The sequence below is a fragment of the Gopherus evgoodei genome, chromosome 1 (assembly GCF_007399415.2).
Source record: "Gopherus evgoodei ecotype Sinaloan lineage chromosome 1, rGopEvg1_v1.p, whole genome shotgun sequence".
Classification (NCBI taxonomy): Eukaryota; Metazoa; Chordata; order Testudines; family Testudinidae; genus Gopherus; species Gopherus evgoodei.
Genome location: NC_044322.1, coordinates 255959976 through 255980340, shown reverse-complemented (window position 1 = coordinate 255980340; position 20365 = coordinate 255959976). Strand labels below are relative to the sequence as shown.

The window sequence follows — 20365 nt, the reverse complement described above, 5'->3', positions numbered from 1 at the left end:
TTAAGACATCTAGCAGAACAGGGCTCTGATTCTGAATCTGCCTTTTGGTACTACAGCAGTAGAATTAAAAAAAACAACCCACCACCTACGGAATCATAGAAATGTAGGCATGGAAGGGCTTATAAACATTACGTAAGTATTATGTTAACCAAATTTAGGGAAATAAGGTCAGCCGCCACCATTCTCCTTTTTTTTCATGATGCTGGTAGTTTTAGGTGCTACCTGTAAACTTCAGAATTTTGCCTGATATTCTGGAAAAACGTGAATGCAGAAATGCATCTAAAATTGGGATAGTGAAAATACTTCTACAACGCCAGTTAAAAGAGACTAAAAGCATATTTGAATACTTTACTGTGATTTCTTTTGTCCCTAAAACAATGCTCTTATTTGCAAGAAAGGTCTATTTTCAACACGTGTTCATGTAAGACACCTATGTAAATCATTTCCCTCATATTCACGAGAACCAAAACTGATATGCCTAAGCAGTCTGACAGCTATTAGCTGTTTAATGTAGCAATTAGGACTTTTAAGACCTGATTTAGCCATGCACTAGACTAGGAAAATATCAACATGAAATAAAGATGAAGAACAAGGTTAGTTGACAAAGCAATGCATGATCAGAGATATTTAGGTATAGTCAGGGCCGGTGCAAGGATATTTTGCACCCCAGGCAAAATTTTCACCTTGCGCTCCTTCTCCCCAGAGCATCACTTATTATAAACTTTCAAAAATGAATACTGCATTACGTGGCATTGTTCATTAGAATTAATACACATTCAGCTTGAAAATTTATTAATTTCATTATTTATTCTACATATTTAATCAAAATAAATGAATAACCTGACAGGGTGTGGGACTGGTTGGCTTTGGGCACGGGGGTGTGGCAGGGGTTGGCTGGAGACAGGGGAGTGTCGGGCTGGTTAGCTTCAGGCAGGGGGTGTGGCAGGGGTTGGCTGGAGACAGGGGAGTGTGGCAGCGACTGGCTGGAGACATGGGGTATGGGGCTGGCTGGCTGGCTTCAGCCAGGGTAGGGGATGCAGAACTGGTTGGCGATGCGGTGTGGGGCTGGCTGGAGACAGGGGGTGTGGGACTGGCTTCGGGCATGGGGGTGCGGCAGGGGCTGGCTTGAGACAGGGATATAGGGCTGGCTGGAAGCAGAGCGGCTGGTACCAGGGCTGTTCTTAGATATTCTGGGGCCCTATGCAGCCCCCTTGCGGGGGTAGGTTGTGCTGCCACAGGCCTCTGGGTGGGAAGCAGGGGGGCCCCAGGCCTCGGGGGGGGGCAGGCCTCGAGGGGGCGGGGCTCGCTTGGGAGGCAGGGGGAACCACCCTCCCAGCATTCACCAGCGGTGCATCTGGGGCCAGGTCTCCCTACTTCCCCCCCACTGGTGAGCACAGGTCAGGCCCTGCTGCAAAGCTCAGGGAAGTGGGGCGGGGCGGAGCAGGGGCAGGGGCCCTGGGGAAGAGCCAGAGCAGCAGGGAGCAGTGCAGTGCCCCGGCAGCCAGAGGAGGAATGACAATTTCCCAGCCTGCCGGCCGGAGCTAATCAAAACCACAACGCCCCCTAGTACAGCGGCAGGAAGAGGATTACATGTTTAGCCGGCACCGGGCGAGCATCCCAGACATTTTGGGCACCGCTTTTTGGCGGTCTGAAATATTGGTGCCCTAGGCGGTCGCCTAGTTTGCCCAGTGGTTGCCACCGGCCCTGGGTATAATGGGTATATATGAGAAAGTAGGCAGGCTCAAAGAAAGATTTAGAGAACTGCAGATTGACATTTAATGACTAATATAGTTTGAAGCAGTTAAAAGTGCAAGCGCTCAATTCTTCCATCACAGAATAAGCATAACTCCGATTCACTTTAATAGGAATCAGGCAGACCATGTGATGGAAGAATAGAGCAGAGAAGGTTTAAGATGGGATGCTTCTCTTCTAGGTCACTGTTTGAAACCTGGCTAACATCAGTAGATACCAAAGTTCTACTAGAGACACTGTTCAGTGACTTAGTGTGCAGGTGATTACATCAAACACATACCACTATACATTGGCTTCCTTGTTGGCAGTTTCAGCAAAGGCCAAGAAATGAATGAGCAGAGAGAGGTGAAATTAGCCTCTCCTCCTTGTAGGCTGTCTCACTGGTATGGAAGCTTGCACTTCTATTGCTCACACTGTGGTCTACATAAACACAAGAATTCAGTTTCTATGTCCATCAGGGACCAGTATGTTTTGCAAACATTAAAATTATTTAAAAACAAAAACAAAAAAAATGAAGTAGTTGTTGCAAATGACTGCTTAGTTGAGAGAATTAGAAGAAGGCAAAAACCCGCAATCCCTTAATGTGGTTTTTACAAACAGATAAAGCTCATGTGAACTGCAGTATATGTAAGTAAAAGAATGAAGCATTTCTTAAAGCAAAATTCACCTTGTCTAAGAGGTCAAGTCGGCTGACGTAGGCTCTTTCTGTATGCAAAAGCTCATCGGCAATTTTGTGACGTTTCTGCTCATCTGTCTCCTGAAAAAAACAGAAGATTCTTTTTCTGAATAGTTCAGGGTAATTCAATTCAAATTCTACATTTAATTAGTAACTTTTTTTTTTTTGCAAACACAAACGAATTCAAAATGACAATGTTCCCACAGGATTTAGCAGGAAGTAAAAATCAGGAGCAGAGCAGAACAAACATGTAACAGTTTTCCTGTTTGCGCAGATGGCTTTGTACTATTACTAGGTATTTGCCAAACCCTTCCATACTCCCCACTCCCAGATTCCTACCCAGTTGAACAACTAGTTAATGATAATTATTATTAACATTTCAGAGCTGTATGAATTAACTCCTATCTTTTGCCAGATGAATTCAGCCCTTTTTTTGTTGTCGTTTCCAATATAGTTTAAAGTGACTGTTCTTTGCACAACTTTGTTAATCAAAATTATTGCACAAACATTTTATATAGACAGTCAGCCTATGGATTCCAGATGAAAGGTTAGCTGCAGTAAGAGTATTCACTAGAGCTGTGCAGGAAATGGATTTTCTGTTTCGTGGGAAATTCCACAATTCTGAATTCCCCCTCTACTGAAATTCCAAAAAATAATATTCCAGATCGATAGAAACATTTTGTTCCAATTTCAATTTTTTAAAAATTTATTAAAAACTAGAAAAGAATTGCAACGGAGTCATTCTGAAACAGAAAAACTGAAATGCTCCACTACAAAAAGCTTGAAACAGAACATTTAAACCTCAGGGGGAAAGAAATGAAATCAACATTTCCACATAACATTTTGATTTTGATGAAACGGCATTCTCCAACGGAAAAACGTTCCATAGGAAAATTTTTGAACAGCTCTACTATTCACTTGTGTGGCTGTTCACCTTATTCACATGGAGTGAAATCCCAGCCCAATGAAATCAATGAGAGTTGTGTTATTGGCTTCCCTGGGGTGACGATTTCATCCAAAGTATTGTTTCCACTACCTGGCTGTAAGAGTAAATCTTTTATTAAGAGGAGGGTTTGAATAAGTAATTTCTGGTGCAAATCTTCCAGCAAACACATTTTCATTACTAAAACACACACACATGCTGCAGACATCTTTGCAAATGTTTGCAGAACACTGAAGTACATAGCTTTTATTCGATAGTCCGTTAGAGGCTCATTTTTTGTAGTATTCACCCAAGCTTTAATGCTATTACCATCCTTGTAAATGTTAGTATCTGCAAGTAACTGAAACACACTTCGGTCCTAAGCTTCAGGGCTGCCACCAATCATATTGCTGCATGCCAAAACTTCTCCCTTCAGACTTAAGTAGCTGCTTCGACAAGATAGTCTCCATTGAATCTGCTTACCCATATAATGGCCACTGTATTACTGGAGCTTATAAAATAGCACTCCTACAGTCTACATGCACTCAGAAGCACTGCAGAGACCAGAAAAGCTTAAACTACAGGATGCTGTAGGTTAGTATCAGGGGTGAAAGTAACTTAAATGACTTACCGGTATGCCAGACTCCTGAGCAGGGACATGGCCTCAACCAGAAGAGGTGGGGCCTTTCAAGATTTAAAGGCCCTGGAGCTCCAGCTGGGAGCCCCAGGGCCTTTAAATCACCCTAGAGCTACTAGGTGCAGAGGCGGCTGGGAACCCCAGGGCTCACAGGTGAATTAAAGGGCCCGGGGCTCTGGCTGCTGCAGAGCTCCGGCTGCTGTAGAGCTCTGGGCCCTTTAAATCACCATGGGAGCCCGGCTACCGGAGCTCTGGCGGCACTTTAAAGGGCGCGGGGCTCCCTGCAGTGGCCAGAGCACCAGGCCGTTTAAATCCCTGTCTGAGTCCAGCTGCCAGAGCTCCGGCAGTGCTTTAAAGGGCCCGGGGCTCGCCACAGTGGCTGGAGCCTTGGGCCCTTTAAATCAGTGTTGCAGAAGCCAGTCCAGTCCGGCACAGCATACTGGCTCTTGCCGGACTTTCACCTCTGGTGATAATTTACAGATAAAGTCTTACATTTGGACTTCAGAGGCTACAAAGATTCTTGTTTTTTCTGCCAAAATTATTTGGCACCCCCCAAAAATAAAATATCCCAGCAGTTTCCCCAAGTGTGCATGAAGAACCATTTCACTACATATTTTCAGGGGACTATTTTAGTCCACATTATTTGCATATTTGTATGCATTACAGAACCTAGTTAAAGGAAAAAGCATGCAGCTAAAAGAACAGACTTGTTAAAATAATGTAACTGCGATATTGCCAAGCAGCATTAAAAGCATGGTGAGTTAGGGTCCTCAAATGTGGGAGATTAAAAAAAACTCCTACCATTTTTAAGCCAAATACATTTTAAAAAAAGTTCGCCATCTGCTTTTTGCCCTTTTAAGGGGAACCTTCCCACAACCAAAGGGTGAGAGCATTTCAGGTCCAAAATTTAACCTGAAACATACACAAAACATGAACAACAAGGAGTCCTTGTGGCACCTTAGAGCCTAACCAATTTATCTGGGCATAAGCTATCGTGGGCTAAAACCCACTTCATCGGATGCATGGAGTGAAAAATACAATAAGCAAAATGTATATTATAGCACATGAAAAGATGAGAGTTGCCTTACCAAGTGGGAGGTCAGTGCTAACGAGGCAAATTCAATTAAGGTGGAAGTGGCCTATTCTCAACAGTTGAAAAGGACTCCTTGTTATCTTTGCTGATGCAGACTAACATGGCTACTACTCTAAAACCTGTCACCACACAAACATGTGCATGAATTTCCACTCTGGGCCATCTCCTAACCCCTAGGGTGAAGAAGCTGCCATTCTATCCTCTTCGGTCCTCCACTGGATCACCACCTTGGTCTCCCCCCGTCCCATTTCCTTCACTATCCCACTGACTTCTGTCTCCTGTCCCCATATTTTCCCCACAGTTACCTTCTCTTCCTTTGAAGCCTTATTAGTCTCTTCCTGAACCTTTTCATTTTCCCATCTCGTTTAGTCTTCTTCTACCTCTTATGTTCCTCTGAACCACCTTAGCCTTCCTCTTGCACCCCACATTCTCCTCTCCAGTCTCTTCTCTGGACCCTGTGGTAAATGGACACCCAATTTCCCCCTCCCCTCATCTTCTCCTGCTCCCACATTGCCCCCTCTCCACTAAATATGCTCCTGAATCCTATGCCTCCTCTGTCTCCTGCTGCACCTTTCTTCTCTGTGCCCATCAGAGCTGGTCTACATGGGGAAATTTACCATCCTAATTATATCATTTGCTTTTATGCTGCTTTGGAAATGGTATAAGATAAACTAGACAAAGGTGCTCTTATTCCAGAATGGGAGTGTCCATGTGGGGAGTTATACTGCTGTAACTATAGCAGTATAATTTACCAGAATCATGTTAGTAAATTTGCTCACGTAGACAAGCCCTCAAACTCCAACCACGCCTTCTCCTAGTCTCCCACTCTATACCCTGATTAAGTTATTCTCAGCCTTCTGCTGCCGCTGCCACTGCCACCCCCATGCACGTCCTCTCTCCTCTGCTCCCCAGATTCTCCTTCTCATAGTGTCCTGACTAGTCCCCCAACCACAAAAGTCTAAACAAAGCATATTTTGTAAAAAAAAAAAAAAAAACAGAACAAAAAAACCAACATTTTCTGACTATGATCAGTATTGTGGCAAATTTCTAATGATTTAGAATTAGAATTCTTTTAGTTGTATACAAAAAGCTTACAATTTTATAAAACAAAAATGGAACATACAAATAAGAATAGAAAGATATATAATGTACTGAGCCACAGCATGCTTTCCTGGTTAAGCAAAACTATCTACTGACCTCAGTAAAGAGGTCTGCTTAAAAAAAAAATGGATGGCTTGATATAGTTCCAAGAAATCATCTATTACATGAAATATCACAAAGGAACATAAGAAAAAGAAGTATTCTCTATTATACACAAAATATTAATATTAAATGAAAACTATAAGATTCCAAAATGTTGATTAACAAGGTGTTGGGGAGAGGGGGTGTGGGCTCTGGGAAGGAGTTTGGGTGTGAGAGAGGACTCTGGGCTGAAACAGGGGGTTGGGGTACAGGAGAGGGTTTGGGGTGAGGGGTCCTGGCAGTGCTTACCATGGCTCCTGGGAAGCGGCCACCAGGTCCCTACAGCCCCTAGATGAAAGGGAGGCTCCATGTGCTGCCCTCGCGCCCACAGGCACCTCCCCTGCAGCTCCTATTGGTTGCTGTTCCCAGCCAATATGAAGCTGCAGAGCTGGGCCTCGGGGCGGGAGCAGCACACAGAGCGGAGCCTCCTTGGAAGCACTGCCAGGTCCCTGCAGCCCCTAGATGCATGGACGGCCAAGAGCCACACTGAGCTAGGACAGGCAGGGAGCCTGCCTTAGCCCTGTGCCCCTGCTGCACCACCAACTGGACTTTTAACGACCTGGTTGGTGGTGGCAACCAGAGCCACCAGGGTGGGTTCCTTTTTGACCAGGAGTTCCGGTCAAAAACTGGATGCCTGGCAACCCTATGCTGCTATGAGTTACCTGTTCCAACCAGTAATTTGGAATAGATAACTTTTGTGTTCGGTCTTTCAACAAACGTTTTTTTCAAAATATTTAACCACCTAGATGAGCTTGGGTGAAACCTTTCCTGTTTCACCCAACTCAACTGATAAAACCTATGCATTAGAAAGGATTGCAAATAACTAATCAATTTACAGATAAAGTCTAAAATTATGCATTCTATGTGGTCTGGGTACACATTTCTTACTACAAAGTTATTAGTGTTACTCCCCCTCAGAATCATTTCACGGTGATACAAAATGAAAAAACAAATAGTTTGCATTTAAGTTATTGCCTGAACTGAGATATTAAGCCATGATGAGAAAAAAGTCTGCAGAGATTAAAAACACACACTTCCATACTTAAAATATTAGCAGTATGTAGACATTTTTCATAATCCTGCAATAGATTTACACATCCTGTGAATTTACATCAAACTTTTTCTATGAACTACATCCTAATTTATTTGAGGCAGTTTCCACTGAAATTTGCAGATCGAAGTAAACTAATATCAATCCCTTACCAACAAACCTTTTCCAGTTGTGCCAGCAAACATGAAGAGGGTATGGGAATATAGAATATGATTCTTTCCTTTCCAGACTGAGTCCTTGCCTCAAGAGAATTTACAATCTAATACAACAACTGACATACGAAGGGTGGAGAGAAAAAATACAAAGTATGTATCACCACTACTGCCAAACTCTTGTTCAAAAATCATTAGTTGGACCCCAAAAATGATGATTGACCTAAAAGCAATGAAATTTAAAAATATAATTCATTTGAAGTTCCTTTTTATTTGACTTCTGTTTGAGCATTTAAGTCACATGGACTCTACATTTTCAAGCTTTTCTCTGCGATCAAGTGGGCTAGAAATTTAATTTAAATTAAGACTGATAGTCTCATGCAATCTCTTGGTTCCAGCAGCTAGGGCTTTAAAGCCAACACCATATATTATGAGTCTTGAGATAAAATCATGAGAGCTGGCATCATCATCTTATTTATAAGTACATCTCTCTCTTCAGCTTCCCCTCAAGCTGCCAAATATTACCCACATAAGTGTATTGTATATCTATTCACCTTCAAGAAAGGGTACAGATTTCATTACCCCTGAAGATAGGACAGCACTAGTTAAGATACTGCTGTCACCCCTACAAACAATGCTAAAGGGATGAAATTTTGAGTATTCTTCCCTAGGGAAATGCAGCAACGATCACACTCTGACTTCTGCCCCTTCAGGGAAGACAAAGCCTGGGGCATAGAGATAAAGGAGAGCTGTTTTCTCTCTCTCACAAATGTGGCAAAAGGCGTGTCCTTTTCCAGCAGAAAGTTCATCTTACAAGAAATTCTCCCTCTCTCTTCGTAGACCCACAGACCAAAAGCACCACATCACATCTGCAGCATGCATGAACTCTGGGATACTTAAGTGTGTCTACAATATTGCAGCCTGCAGCACTGCCACTAAAAGAACATGTCAAACAAATGTTATATTTACTGAAAATATACAACTGATTTTCAACTCTAGAACACAATCATTTATATTCTGATTTTCCATTACATTCAAAATGTGTAGTCAGCCACTTTTTGGAGAGGTGTCTTCAGTTAGTTCTAATGGAACACTTCTCCCAGAATGTTCTCTCATACAGCTGTGGCATTCTTGTACTATTCAGCCTTCCGGTGTATAAAAAAAAAAATCCTATTACAGAAGGTATTGCTGTAGCAGGACTGGCAATTTTCTTAAGATCTTCTCTTTAAAGGCCTTTTGTCATGCGTTTTTTGCAGTTCTTGATTTTTTCTTACATCCCGTAAAGTGTTTAAAACTCAACAAGTTCCATACAGGATTTTTTTGCAGCAATAACAGAACAACTCTTTGCCAAGTCTAGTCACAATTTTGTCTGGACCCCTTTACAACCTGTAATTCCATAATGCCTCAGTCAGATCTACCTGCTATAGAACTGAGAAAAGGAACAGGGAAGTGCATTCAGAATTAGCTCTCAATTATGAGCTCTGGCTTCACATTACTCCCCAGCCTCAAACTCACCTCCATCCTTGAAGCAATGGATCAAATCTACTAATCTTCTTAAGATACATAAATTCAGAAAGCAAGGATATTTCCCTCCCCTCCTTCCCTTTTCTTGAATTTTAGGACTGTTTCAAAGCATTAAATTGGTGGCCAAGGAATAGAGCTGGTAGTCTACACAGTGGTTCTCTAGCTTTTAGTACCTCAGCTCCATTGCCTCATCTTAAAACTTGGTGATTAGACACACCCATTTTTTATTTTATTTTTTGTATTTGACACTAGATTCAAGGAGGACACAAGAGTGTGAACAGTTTGGTGACTTTAAATGTCTACAGTTTAATTATACACACTGATCTAATCTAGGTTTTTAAAACTATAATTTGATTATATGGATTTTTGGCATGTTCAGACACAGTAAGATTTTAGTGAGAAGAGTGGGCCCATTATAAACTGCATAGTTGTATAATATTTGGTTGAATATCTGCTAGTTTCCAAGTGTAATCAATTTCTATGGTTAGTTTTCACAGAAATCACTGCTTAAAACTCAGCCTTAAAGTGATAACTAGGAGAAAATAGAACCAATATTTTCATAGCTTTATCACTGACTTCTTTGTACTCTCTAACAGAAATCTAGAATTCCTGGTTTATTGGATTTGAAAACTTGGTCTTCAGAGTGAGTTTATTTGAAAATTCTATGATTTTTTTTTTTTAAGATGAAATACCTAAGGTTGAAATGGAGTCAACTGTTACCAATATCAGATTTCAACTCCAATTGGTATATGGAGATTCATGTCCAACTCCAGGAAAGTATTCATCAAAATGGAAATACAATCCAGAAAAAATGAGTTAATATTTGGTCTCAATAGAATTTTGATCACTTTTCCTCTTAAAAAAAATTAAAAGTCTGATAACATCTCTAAATCTGGAAACATCTCAGTAACTCTTTTCTATGTGGCATCTCCAAAGACAGATCATTTTTTATAAATCCCCTGATTTTCTCTCTTTCATATCTAGTATATCTGTATTCCTAGTTTGAAGTGTTAGGTTCTTTGCATTCAATTTGCCTAATATGTCCATCAGGTAAATCAGTTAAATGCGGTCAAGAAGCCCCCCTTACAAACGTAATCTGCAAGGTCCGTTTTCCCAAGGGGGAAATTCTCATTTTATCAATCAATTTAAAGATGTGTTGTAACATTTTCCCACGTGACAACCACCTGACTTTACTGTGAACGGAATGTAGTCAGAACTCATCTCAGCACATTATACTAAAAAACGTGTTCACTGCCCAGGATTTTATTATATTATTTTAAGAACAATGTTGAGGGCTTCATGTATTTCAGGGTGCAACCTCTTTGATGCCAAAGCTTGGCGATGAATCATCCAGTTTCCACATTGCTGCTGTTGCCACTTGCTTTACCCATGGCTGAAACCCCAATAGTTTCTCCAGTTATAGCTGCTGCCCCATCCATGTACAGCCCCATCACACATAGCCCAGTTAAGACCTTCATCCATCATGAGTATTTCCTCACTGGTTCTTCAGGTCAGGGTTTCTTTGCAAAATAAAAAGTCCTTCATCTATTGTACTTGCTTTTATAAATCTCAGATAACACAGAAGTTGAGCCATGTTAGCTACGTCTGTGGTTGGTCAAGCTGCAGTGCAAATATTGACTCTTCTTAAATTTGTTCTATCAACTGATCCTGGATGTTTTCTGCAAGGTCATCAGTGCACCAATGGAAGGTGTTATTTGATAAAGAAATGGTTTTTCAGTGTCATGACTGCTTGTTTCCCAAATCAGAATTCTACATGTCTATTATTTCTGGAAGGAGACGGGTCCTGCAAATGGTGTGCGCTTGTTTGCTTTCTGTAATCAGCATGGCCACAAGATGCCTCTGAGGATTTTCCTCTTTAGACATGATTTGGGGGAGGGGGCGGGGGGGGAGCAGAGGGAAGGATGCTTTAATTCTTCTAGTTTCTGAAGGAAAAATCATGGCTTTTGTTCACGAATTCCAGGTATTGGTTTCTAAATGCTCTTGGCGTCATACTTTCAGTTATTAACATTTGAAAATAAATGACACATTGTAGCTGCAGATGTTCTGCAGTAATACTGCAACATGAATATCCAGATCTAATGTAATATTGTGTTATTTACTTTTCTTCCTCTTCTGTTTAACTTTATTAAAATCACCTTCTTTGGTCAAAGATATGCTACATGTAGGCTTAGCACATGGCAAAAATCATTCCATTATCAAGATAAGACACACCTGTCTCTACCTCAGTCTCCTTGCCTTATCTGCTGGCACTGGTGCTGGGAGCCTTTCAATATGTTTATACTTCACGCAGCAGTCCCCCAGTCCGAGTAGACACATTTGTCTGGTGACAGAGTTGCCAATTTTGGCTGGCTGTATTCCTGGAGGTTTCATCACATGATATAATCTTTAACTGAAAATTAGTCCTTAATTCCTGGAGACTCCAGTATAGTCCTGGAGGGTTGGCAACCCTAGCCAGCAGGGCTCACACTACTGTTCTGAAAACAGCTGTGTAAACATTGTGGCTCAGGCTGTGAGGTTCACTGCCATGAGCAGCGATTCGGGCTTTGAAGTGCAGAGAGGAGGATGGGCTTCAGAGCCTGGAGCTCCAGCCCAAGCCTCAACTGTCTAGACAGCTATTTTTAGAGTGCTAGTTTAAGGCCCACTAGTCCAAGTCTCTAGCCCTGGGCTGAGGTGGTGGGGGGAGAGGGAGGGGAGAGACAGATGGTTGTTTTGCTGTAGAGTCCATGGGCACTACAGACATACCTTCTGTACTATGTACTCCAGCAGGGGGCTCTCAGCTGAGAGGCAACCCTTGCAGTGGAGTACACAGAGGCTGCCCCAGTCCCAACAGCAGCATAATTGAGAGTCCAATTTAATTGTGTCCTAATTAGGAACAAAAACAGCCATATAGATTAAAATTTGTTCCCAAACACTTGTGGCTCACGCATGAGCTCTTCATGGCTCCCCAAGGGAACCACAGTACAGAGTTTGGGAACCACTGTATTATGTTAAGAAAAATATCTACTGCTATTGATAATTGTTAGACTGCATTTACACTGTCCTGTTATATTTTTTTTTGCAATCAACTTAGGATGTTACGCAAAAATCAAATTTCACATGCATTTCTCTTCCATACTCATTCACAACATCATTTGCTTCTGCAGTTTCTTGAAGATGGTAACAAAAATCTGCATGCAGGACAGAATGAAGGTCTTGTTTATATTGCAAACGAATATACAGTTCAGAAACAGCTGTCATCTCTAATGTAATATACTGGGTGTTGAATATTCCAGGGCTGGTATTACTGTTCTAGATTTTAACCATTCTGACTTTTGTGTCTGCTTCTTTATTCTTCTAGCATCAAAGGATAATGCATCCAGCCATAACTAGTTCTAATATTATACCTATTCTTTTTGGTCAGTTAGGCCAGATAACATCTGTTTGTTATCCACGAGGCCAAGAGCAGGCACAGATGGGATTGCTCTCGTTAGCATTTTCCTCAGGCTTTTGCCCAGTTCCTTCCTGTATTTTATGTTCCAGCAGCCTCACATTTCTGCCTTTTCCTGTACATACTGCTAACACCTGTTGCATAATTTGGATTCCCATTCTGTATTGCCTAAGGAGTGTCTAGTGTATTGTACTGGACTAGACATGCACATAAAAAAAAACAGGCATCACAGAACAGGAAGCAAAGAAATATAATAGAAGGTGTGGCAGGGCAAAGGTACCTTGGATTCCTATCAGATCTATGCAGAGATGGGATCCTAACACTCTTCATCAGCAACAAGTATAACCTCCCATTCACTGGCTAAGATATTCAACTCTGCACATGTTAAAGTTTACTATGCACTGTTTATCCTGCACACACACAGGATCACCTCCTATGCAAAATTAAATGCCCAGTGATATGCTGTTTCTTCCATAAGTGAAAACCCAAAAGAAAACATGCAAGACAAAATTTGTGGGAACAAAATACACACCAGGGGAAAAAAAAAAAGCAGTACAAAATCATGAACGCCTACTACACTCACAAACTGCTAAAATACATTATCCTATAGCAAACTGACAGGTAGGGAGAGACACACATGGTGGGTGGGGGAGTGTGAGAGACATACACATTGAGCATTGCTAATTCTGTCTGACAGGCCCTACGTTACCAGAGATTGTCTTTTACTTCAAGTATTAGTGGGCTGTGCTTTCAAGACCAAGAGCTGGGTTCTATTCTTCTCTTCCCTCTGAAGTTCCAAGTGACTCTGGTGTGCAGCAAAGCAGCAGTCACACAAATCTAGCTGGCCATGGTTTTGTTACAATACAGTGACTCATGTACTACATAGTCATCTGAATTTTGAAACAGGATGTGATTTTTTTTTGCAGTTATATTTTCCAAGATCAATTCACTTTCACCCACTCATTTCCTCTTAACAATAACAAAAGAAGTCTCTACTAGGAAATCTCAGATTCATCCCCAGTGTAATTCCACTGACTTCAATGGGATTTCAACAAGGGATAAATGTATTTCTTCATCCCTTATGTCTAGCTGGGACATCCCAGTGGCTTCCCATTGTCTTGCTAGATCCATTCAGAGGGTTATACTCGAGCTAAGCTCTCACAAGCCAGTTCTGTCTCCAGATATCTTGATGCTGCTGTGTTAGTGTGTGTTTTTTTGCCACTCCAGTCATTTGTTCCTCCACCCTCTCTCATGGCACAAACAACATGACTACACATGCAAGTTCAGGTCAGTTACAGTCTTTTCCAAAAATATCCAAAAAGGGTTGCCAAATTTTGCATATTCAAGATCTTTGAGGAATCCCAGTTTTGGTGCACTGGGACATCATGTCACTGCACAGCACACAACCTGGGTCTATTTCCACAGGTTAAAAGTATTCAGCATTTTCAAAAGTGCCTCATTAAAAGGCTAATCTATTGTTGAAAGGTTTTTGGTTTTATTTGATTTTATTTATTTGCAGAGCTGGTCACATTTTTTCAAAGTTTAAAAAAAGAAATCGGGGAGAAAAATAAAAACATCTTCCTTTTTGAATAGTTCTATAAAACTTCTTTTTTTTAATATGAAACACCTGGAAAAAACACAGGAACAGTTATATGCAAGGAAAAAATACAGAATGTAATTTTACCTTTGCTTCTACATGCTCATCTTCCTTACTGAGTTCCTCATTCTGTTTTTCCTCTACATTAGTATTAGTTTCTACAGTTTCATTTTCAGATGGGAACAGTGTGTCCCTGCCTGGAGTCCTGCAGCAGTCAAGAGTTTGTCCTGTGCAGATCATTGTAGCTTGCAGTGGTTCTGTAGTAGTGCTTTCTTGTTCCCCATTTACTAAGTTACTGTTGATTACAATATCTGAAGCTGGAGTGGATGTATTGGTGCTATGTTCCAGTAATTTATTGTCATTGCATTCCATCTGGCTTTGTGCTACTACTCCATTGGCCGTGTGTTTCTGTACAACCTGAGTTTGATCTGTATTATTTCCCTGCTTTTGTAGTGGGTGTTGGGAGATGAGTTTTGGCTGAGGTGATGCTGACTCATATCTTCCTTGAGATTTAGCAACCTTTACAACAGAGGATTCTTTCTTCAAATCACTAGGACTTGAGGGACTAAAAGGTTAAAAAAGAAAAAGAAAAAAAAAGAGTTAAGGGAATCATTAGAAAAGTGTTTTATTTTAGGATGGCATTTATATTGCACAACTTTAAATTTCTTCAAAGGTATTTTTTATTTGCTAATATTAGAAATGTTCAGTTATGCAGAACATGTCTAATATAGGCCTTCCATGATGTAATGCCATACTTAATTCAACAAGTCACAAGGGCAACAGTACACATCTTTCTAGAAATTAAAATGGTGTCCATTATCTGTCTGTTAATAAACAACTTATGACACTCTTCACTAGTAGAATTCAAAAGAACATTACAAAGGTGGCCAGTATCATTATCCCCATTGTACAGACAGGAAAACGGAGACACATAGGTGAAGTGACTTGTCCAAGGTCACTCAGCAAGCCAGAAGCAGAGCTGGAAAAATCCCAGTCCAATGCTCTGTCCATGTCTACACTTAAGTGTGCAAGAAACATTCTTTTAATTTTTCCCTATTCCTTTCTTTATCAGAATATAGTAAAAGCTTTATATTCTTAATCTAGCTCCACATACTTATCGCAGGTCAGTCAATCTATTTAGCGCTACCCTTTCAGATTCTTGTCACTATCAAGAAAAAAGCTCTCTTTCTTTCTCTTCGGCCTCATCAGTTCAAGTCAGTCCCAAATATGCATCTGTTCCTGGTATGTACCCCAAATTTTATCTTCTTGCGGTATTCTTTCATGGTTCCAACTTTGGGCTACTGTTAACATTAAAGATACTCGCTAAAATAAAGTTATATTGCTCTATTGTAAAATCACTGGGATGAAAAGGAATACTTGCATGTTGATGTTTTACTTAAAATTCATATTTACCAAAAATAAAAAAATTTTAGAATTGTGGTGACAAAACTATTCTGTATAAAGTGATAAATAATGCAGTTTTCCTACTGCACTGTTTGTAATGTGTGAAGACCATTAATTTAGAAGGGTTAGAAACATTAAGTTTACTACCAAATAACTCTTCCTTAAAATAATGATTACAACCATATTCTGGACTCTACAAGTTTATTGGTGGTTTGAAGAATGCATTTCATTTGGATTTTGGTTTTCTGTGTTTGCTTTTTTTTTTGCAGCATGTAAACAAATTAAAATTGCTTTGCAATTTGTTTTGTGACAATTATACCCTTTTAAAAACTCAGTGAAATGCATATTATGCTACATTCATTTATAAAAATAGTCAACTTCCTAGAGATTCATTTTGGTTTTTTTATGCTTATTATATATTACCTTGCTCCGTATAGTTAAGAATCATTCTAAATATTCCCCATTTCTATTAGCTTTTGTGCTGCGCAAGCTAACAAAAACCTATTACTGTAATTCACAATCACAATTTACTAGTACACAGTTTGGGTATACTAAGACAAAAGATTGGCAGAGGCTATCAGTCTTCCTGCTTTAAAGCAGCAGCACATTGCCAACTGAGGATATGAAAAAAATTCTCTTTTCACAACCCACAACAACACCACAGAACTAGGTAGGTGTATTATGGAGGCTTTTTCTCAAAGGAGGATTAGCCTTGCTCTAGAAATCAGATACAGGCTAGTGTGTGCAATTAAACACTAGATAGTTCGATCAATTATCTCTTCATGTAAAGCAATTCCACTGTTTATAAGTAAAAGTAACCAAACATTGTAAATAGGGAATAATAGGGTTTAGCATAATATCTATAGTCCCCTTGGGTATCAAAATAGTACAGACTTCTCAAAACCTTTCAGACATCCCCAAAAGATGGAACCAACTGACCACCTCCTGAGGAGGACAGATATCAAAGCATGCTACCTGCACAACTCCCAGTCAGGAGACCCTGATATTAGAAGGAGTTAGAAAGTTCCCTGTCTTTTTTTCCAGCATCAAGGAGGTGCATGAGATCATCTCAGATCTCTCTCAAGAAGATAAAACCTTGGAAAAAAGCTGGAAGGGGTGGAAGTCCTATGGCTACGTTTGGATTTCTTTTATTTCCCTCCTTAACAAAAAATGAAGCAGTTCAGTTTGAAGGATGGGTGAAAATTCATCATGTGGCGTAACGAGAGTCAGTTAACCCATCCTGTATCAAGCAGCTCCATCATGACATTTCCTCTCTTTTGTTAAACAGTCCTCATATTAGGTCATTGTCAGACTGGATAACTATTAAAGCAGATGGAAGAGTAAGAGTAGCTTTCCTAAGGATACCAGACTGTTAAAAGAATTCTGAGACTGATACTTCAGGAGAATTATAAAATGGAAAACAAAAAGAAAATTGTGGGTGGGCACTAAACTGAAAGAATTCTTGTAAATCCTCCAATACTATATTTCCCCTTTCCCTATTCACAGCTGTCACAGTAGTGTAGCAGTGAGATGAGATCTCGAGTAGGTTAGAGGCTCCTTTTCCTTTCACAGATCAAGCTCATCATCCCTGTGATAGTCTTGGTCTTCCAGTAAAAGTCTCCTCTTGCAACACTGGACTACTCCTATCTTAGGATACATTCCACTGCCTGGAAGCTAAATTCTGCCCTCTGATGCACGTGTGCACATTGGCCCTAAATTAGTAGACTGGCAAGGCATAATAAATCATACATTCGTGTACAAAATGTTCCTTCAGAATGCTGATGTCCTTGAGATACTGGAAGGCCAATGCCAAATATACCCACTACACAACTCTCGCTGCTCCTAGAATTGGCCCACTCTGAGGTTTTACAGCTTTCTGAAAGATCACCGTATAATATTTAGGACCATTTATCCAATTGTTTAAACAAAGAGCTACCTGGGGTTTGTTTTTATTTGCTATGTCTCCTTTTAAGATGAAGATAACACCAGAGATTATGTTCACTTAAAATGTATTCCTTCTTCTGATGGTAGTTATTCCAGTTTTTTTCTTTTAATTTATGTTCGCACACATCATATCTTGAGTAGAGGAATTGACCTTTCATGTGTATAGAGAACTATGGAAACCTCTTGGGACATGGATATAAAAAGTTTGTTATAGTACATCACTACCTCAATATAATGCCACCCAATATAACAGGAACTTGGATATAAAGTGGGAAAGCAGTGCTGGGAGGGGGCGGGAGGGCTGCGCACTCCGGTGGATCAAAGCAAGTTCAGTATAACATGGTTTCACCTCTAATGCGGTAAGATTTTTTGGCTCCCAAGGACAGCGTTATATCAAAGTAGAGGTGTATTATAAATATGTTTCTTCTCACTGCCTCAAAAAGCGTGTTTGAGCATTTAGTCCCTTCATGCATATTTTGATTGAAAAAAATGGAACAATAAATGTTATCACAGCGGATATTTTTCAGTGTTCTAAATATCTGCTTGCATGTTTGTAAAATGAAGAACAGCAGCAATGTTCTAATTCACTACAACCAGAAAGTGAAATGGACCATAAACAGATAAGTGAAGGTGACCCATTTAGTTTTCCTGCTTATGCGGAATGATGTAAGAAAGGGTAAACCAGCATGAAAAGTCAAAAGGAAAAGATTTCAAATGATTCCACTAATAACATGATATTTATTATTAAACACAAAAGGAATTAAGGTTACCTGAACAATTTCATTTTAAACGTTTATTCCAAACCATGAACATTTTTCAGGATGTTTTAATCATGCAAACTATTTACTTCACTTCAGATTGTGCTTGAGAAACTAACCTTGAAAAAAAGTGTGTATTCCAAGGCCTAAAAAAAGTTTCTATTATTAATTATTAATATTCTAAATCAACATTTACAAGTATTAGGCAGGCCACCACAAGTTAGATTTGTTTAAACACATTTTTCCTTTTAACGAAATACTGCAATTAGACAATATATTGTAAAGCAAGAAGCACTGTGTTGCAGCTAATCCTGGGGAGATATCAGATAGTTGTCATAGGCATTACTCTGTTCCCATTTAAATCCGCAGCAAGACTGCCATTGACTTCAGTGAGAGCAATACTGGAGTCCACACTGTCACAACACATGCCATTCATTTACACCATACATTATAGTTCATTAATCTACACACAGTGTTGTTAAAAGAATTAGGACATGTTGTCCTTTACCCCTTACTTTTAAAAGAAAGCAAGTGACGTACCCGCCTCCTTCAAAACGACTGATGAGATCTGACACCTTGCTGGGTTTTTCCTTTGACACACAAGAAACAGAGGTAGGTGTGACTTCCTCCATTCTTGGTTGTGCAGTAGGTAAAGCTTTCCGTGTAGGGGTTTGGTGTGTGATGGATAAAAATGAATTCTGCAGATGCACTGGCTTTGGAGGCACTGTAAGAAAAAAACGGAAAAAAAAATCCAGACCACACGCATTAGCTGTTACTTTGTATTGCTAAAACGAAGACAGATAGACCAACCGACAGAAACAGATACCAGGAGCATTAAGAAAAGTTCCTTGAGTTCATCTAAATGTAATTGTTCTCTTACCAATTCATACTAGAGTTCAACATTTACTGTATGCAGTCAGACATCCAGTTAGTTATTGGACAGAAGCCAGTCAAAGTGCTACTTTAAAAATCTAATCAAGTTGCTTTATAGAGTCTACTGCAGTCAAATGGACAGCAGTTTTGATCCTCATAACCATCAGTTTAACCCAAAATAAGAACTAGTATAATTCCAAGATATAGCTGTGATGAAGGGCACAGGAATTATTCCAGTCACCCTTCCCCAGCACGGGCTAAAAAAGGCTCCTAACAAAACTTTGGTGCTCAATCTCTCACACACACATCCACCAACTGATATCAGAAGGGCTTTGCTTCAGGAAAGCTTCGGTTTTGGTTGTCCAGTACCAAGAGACATTGCCCTGAGCACTAAGGCTAAAGTCTATGAGCTCTTGTATCGGCGTGAACAGGTGCAGCTCCATTTACTTCACTGGACCTGTGCCCTTTTGCAGAGGCTGACAATATGGTCCTATATATAAACTAATGTAGATTTATACAAACTTTTATAAATACTCACCCTTTGAAATACACAATACCAAGAATAGAAATAAAGACTTGGATATGAATAAAAATCCAGCATGTCCCTCCCTTTGATCACATCCTTTCCATAACACCCCAAAAGGGATAAGCTTTGCAGCACATCCAGAAAGTTGGGGTGGGGGGGGGGGGAGAGAAATCAGGCATTGGCAGACCCAGACGGGTAAGTGAGCTCCCAAGTCATGGGTTCCTAGAGGAAAATGCCCTGCTACCACCTCCCTTGTTTATAGCAATGGAACTACAGGTCACTAACCAACAGCAGCAGTATGGTATGGCATAGAAGAGAACAGTGAGAACATAGAAGAGAACAGTGAGAACAGACAGCTTGCTAATTATAAAGCAACTGTTGTACAGTTTCTTAATCTAAAATGAGCCAACATGGATCCTTTCGCTTTCTAGAATTTTCCTCAAATCCTGGGGCTTTTCAGTCTCCACCTCAGCATTACCAGCTCTACAATGAAGTTTAGCCTCCTTCCTCCCACCAAAATAGTGATATTTGCTTACTGTGTCCAGAATGCTTTCATTCCCTTTCCCTCATCCCTTATCCCTACAATAGCCAAGTGTTTCTGGAATTGTTAGTAATCAACTCTGGTTTTATAGAGCCGTAGCCAAGAGGCAGTAGGCCAGGCTGCATGAGAAGCACTGCCCTTCAGAGTCACAGCTACTGGCTGCTTTCAAACTAATCTTATCCCTATCAGAAACCACCACCCACCACATCTGAGTGGCACAGCTTC

At 40.4% G+C, this 20365-nt stretch overlaps 1 protein-coding gene across 5 annotated transcripts in view; it reads right to left on the bottom strand.

The window, feature by feature from the left end:
• Positions 1-20365, bottom strand: part of FGD4 (FYVE, RhoGEF and PH domain containing 4) — a 214274-nt gene that overhangs the window by 36372 nt on the left and 157537 nt on the right. For all 5 annotated transcript variants that reach the window (XM_030543584.1, XM_030543603.1, XM_030543593.1 and 2 more), the window contains 3 exons: positions 18741-18924; positions 14182-14659; positions 2420-2509 (listed from right to left, as the gene is read on the bottom strand). In XM_030543584.1, coding sequence (XP_030399444.1) covers positions 2420-2509; positions 14182-14659; positions 18741-18832 — 660 coding nt within the window. In that variant the 5' untranslated portion in view covers positions 18833-18924. The remainder of the gene's footprint in view (positions 1-2419; positions 2510-14181; positions 14660-18740; positions 18925-20365) is intronic.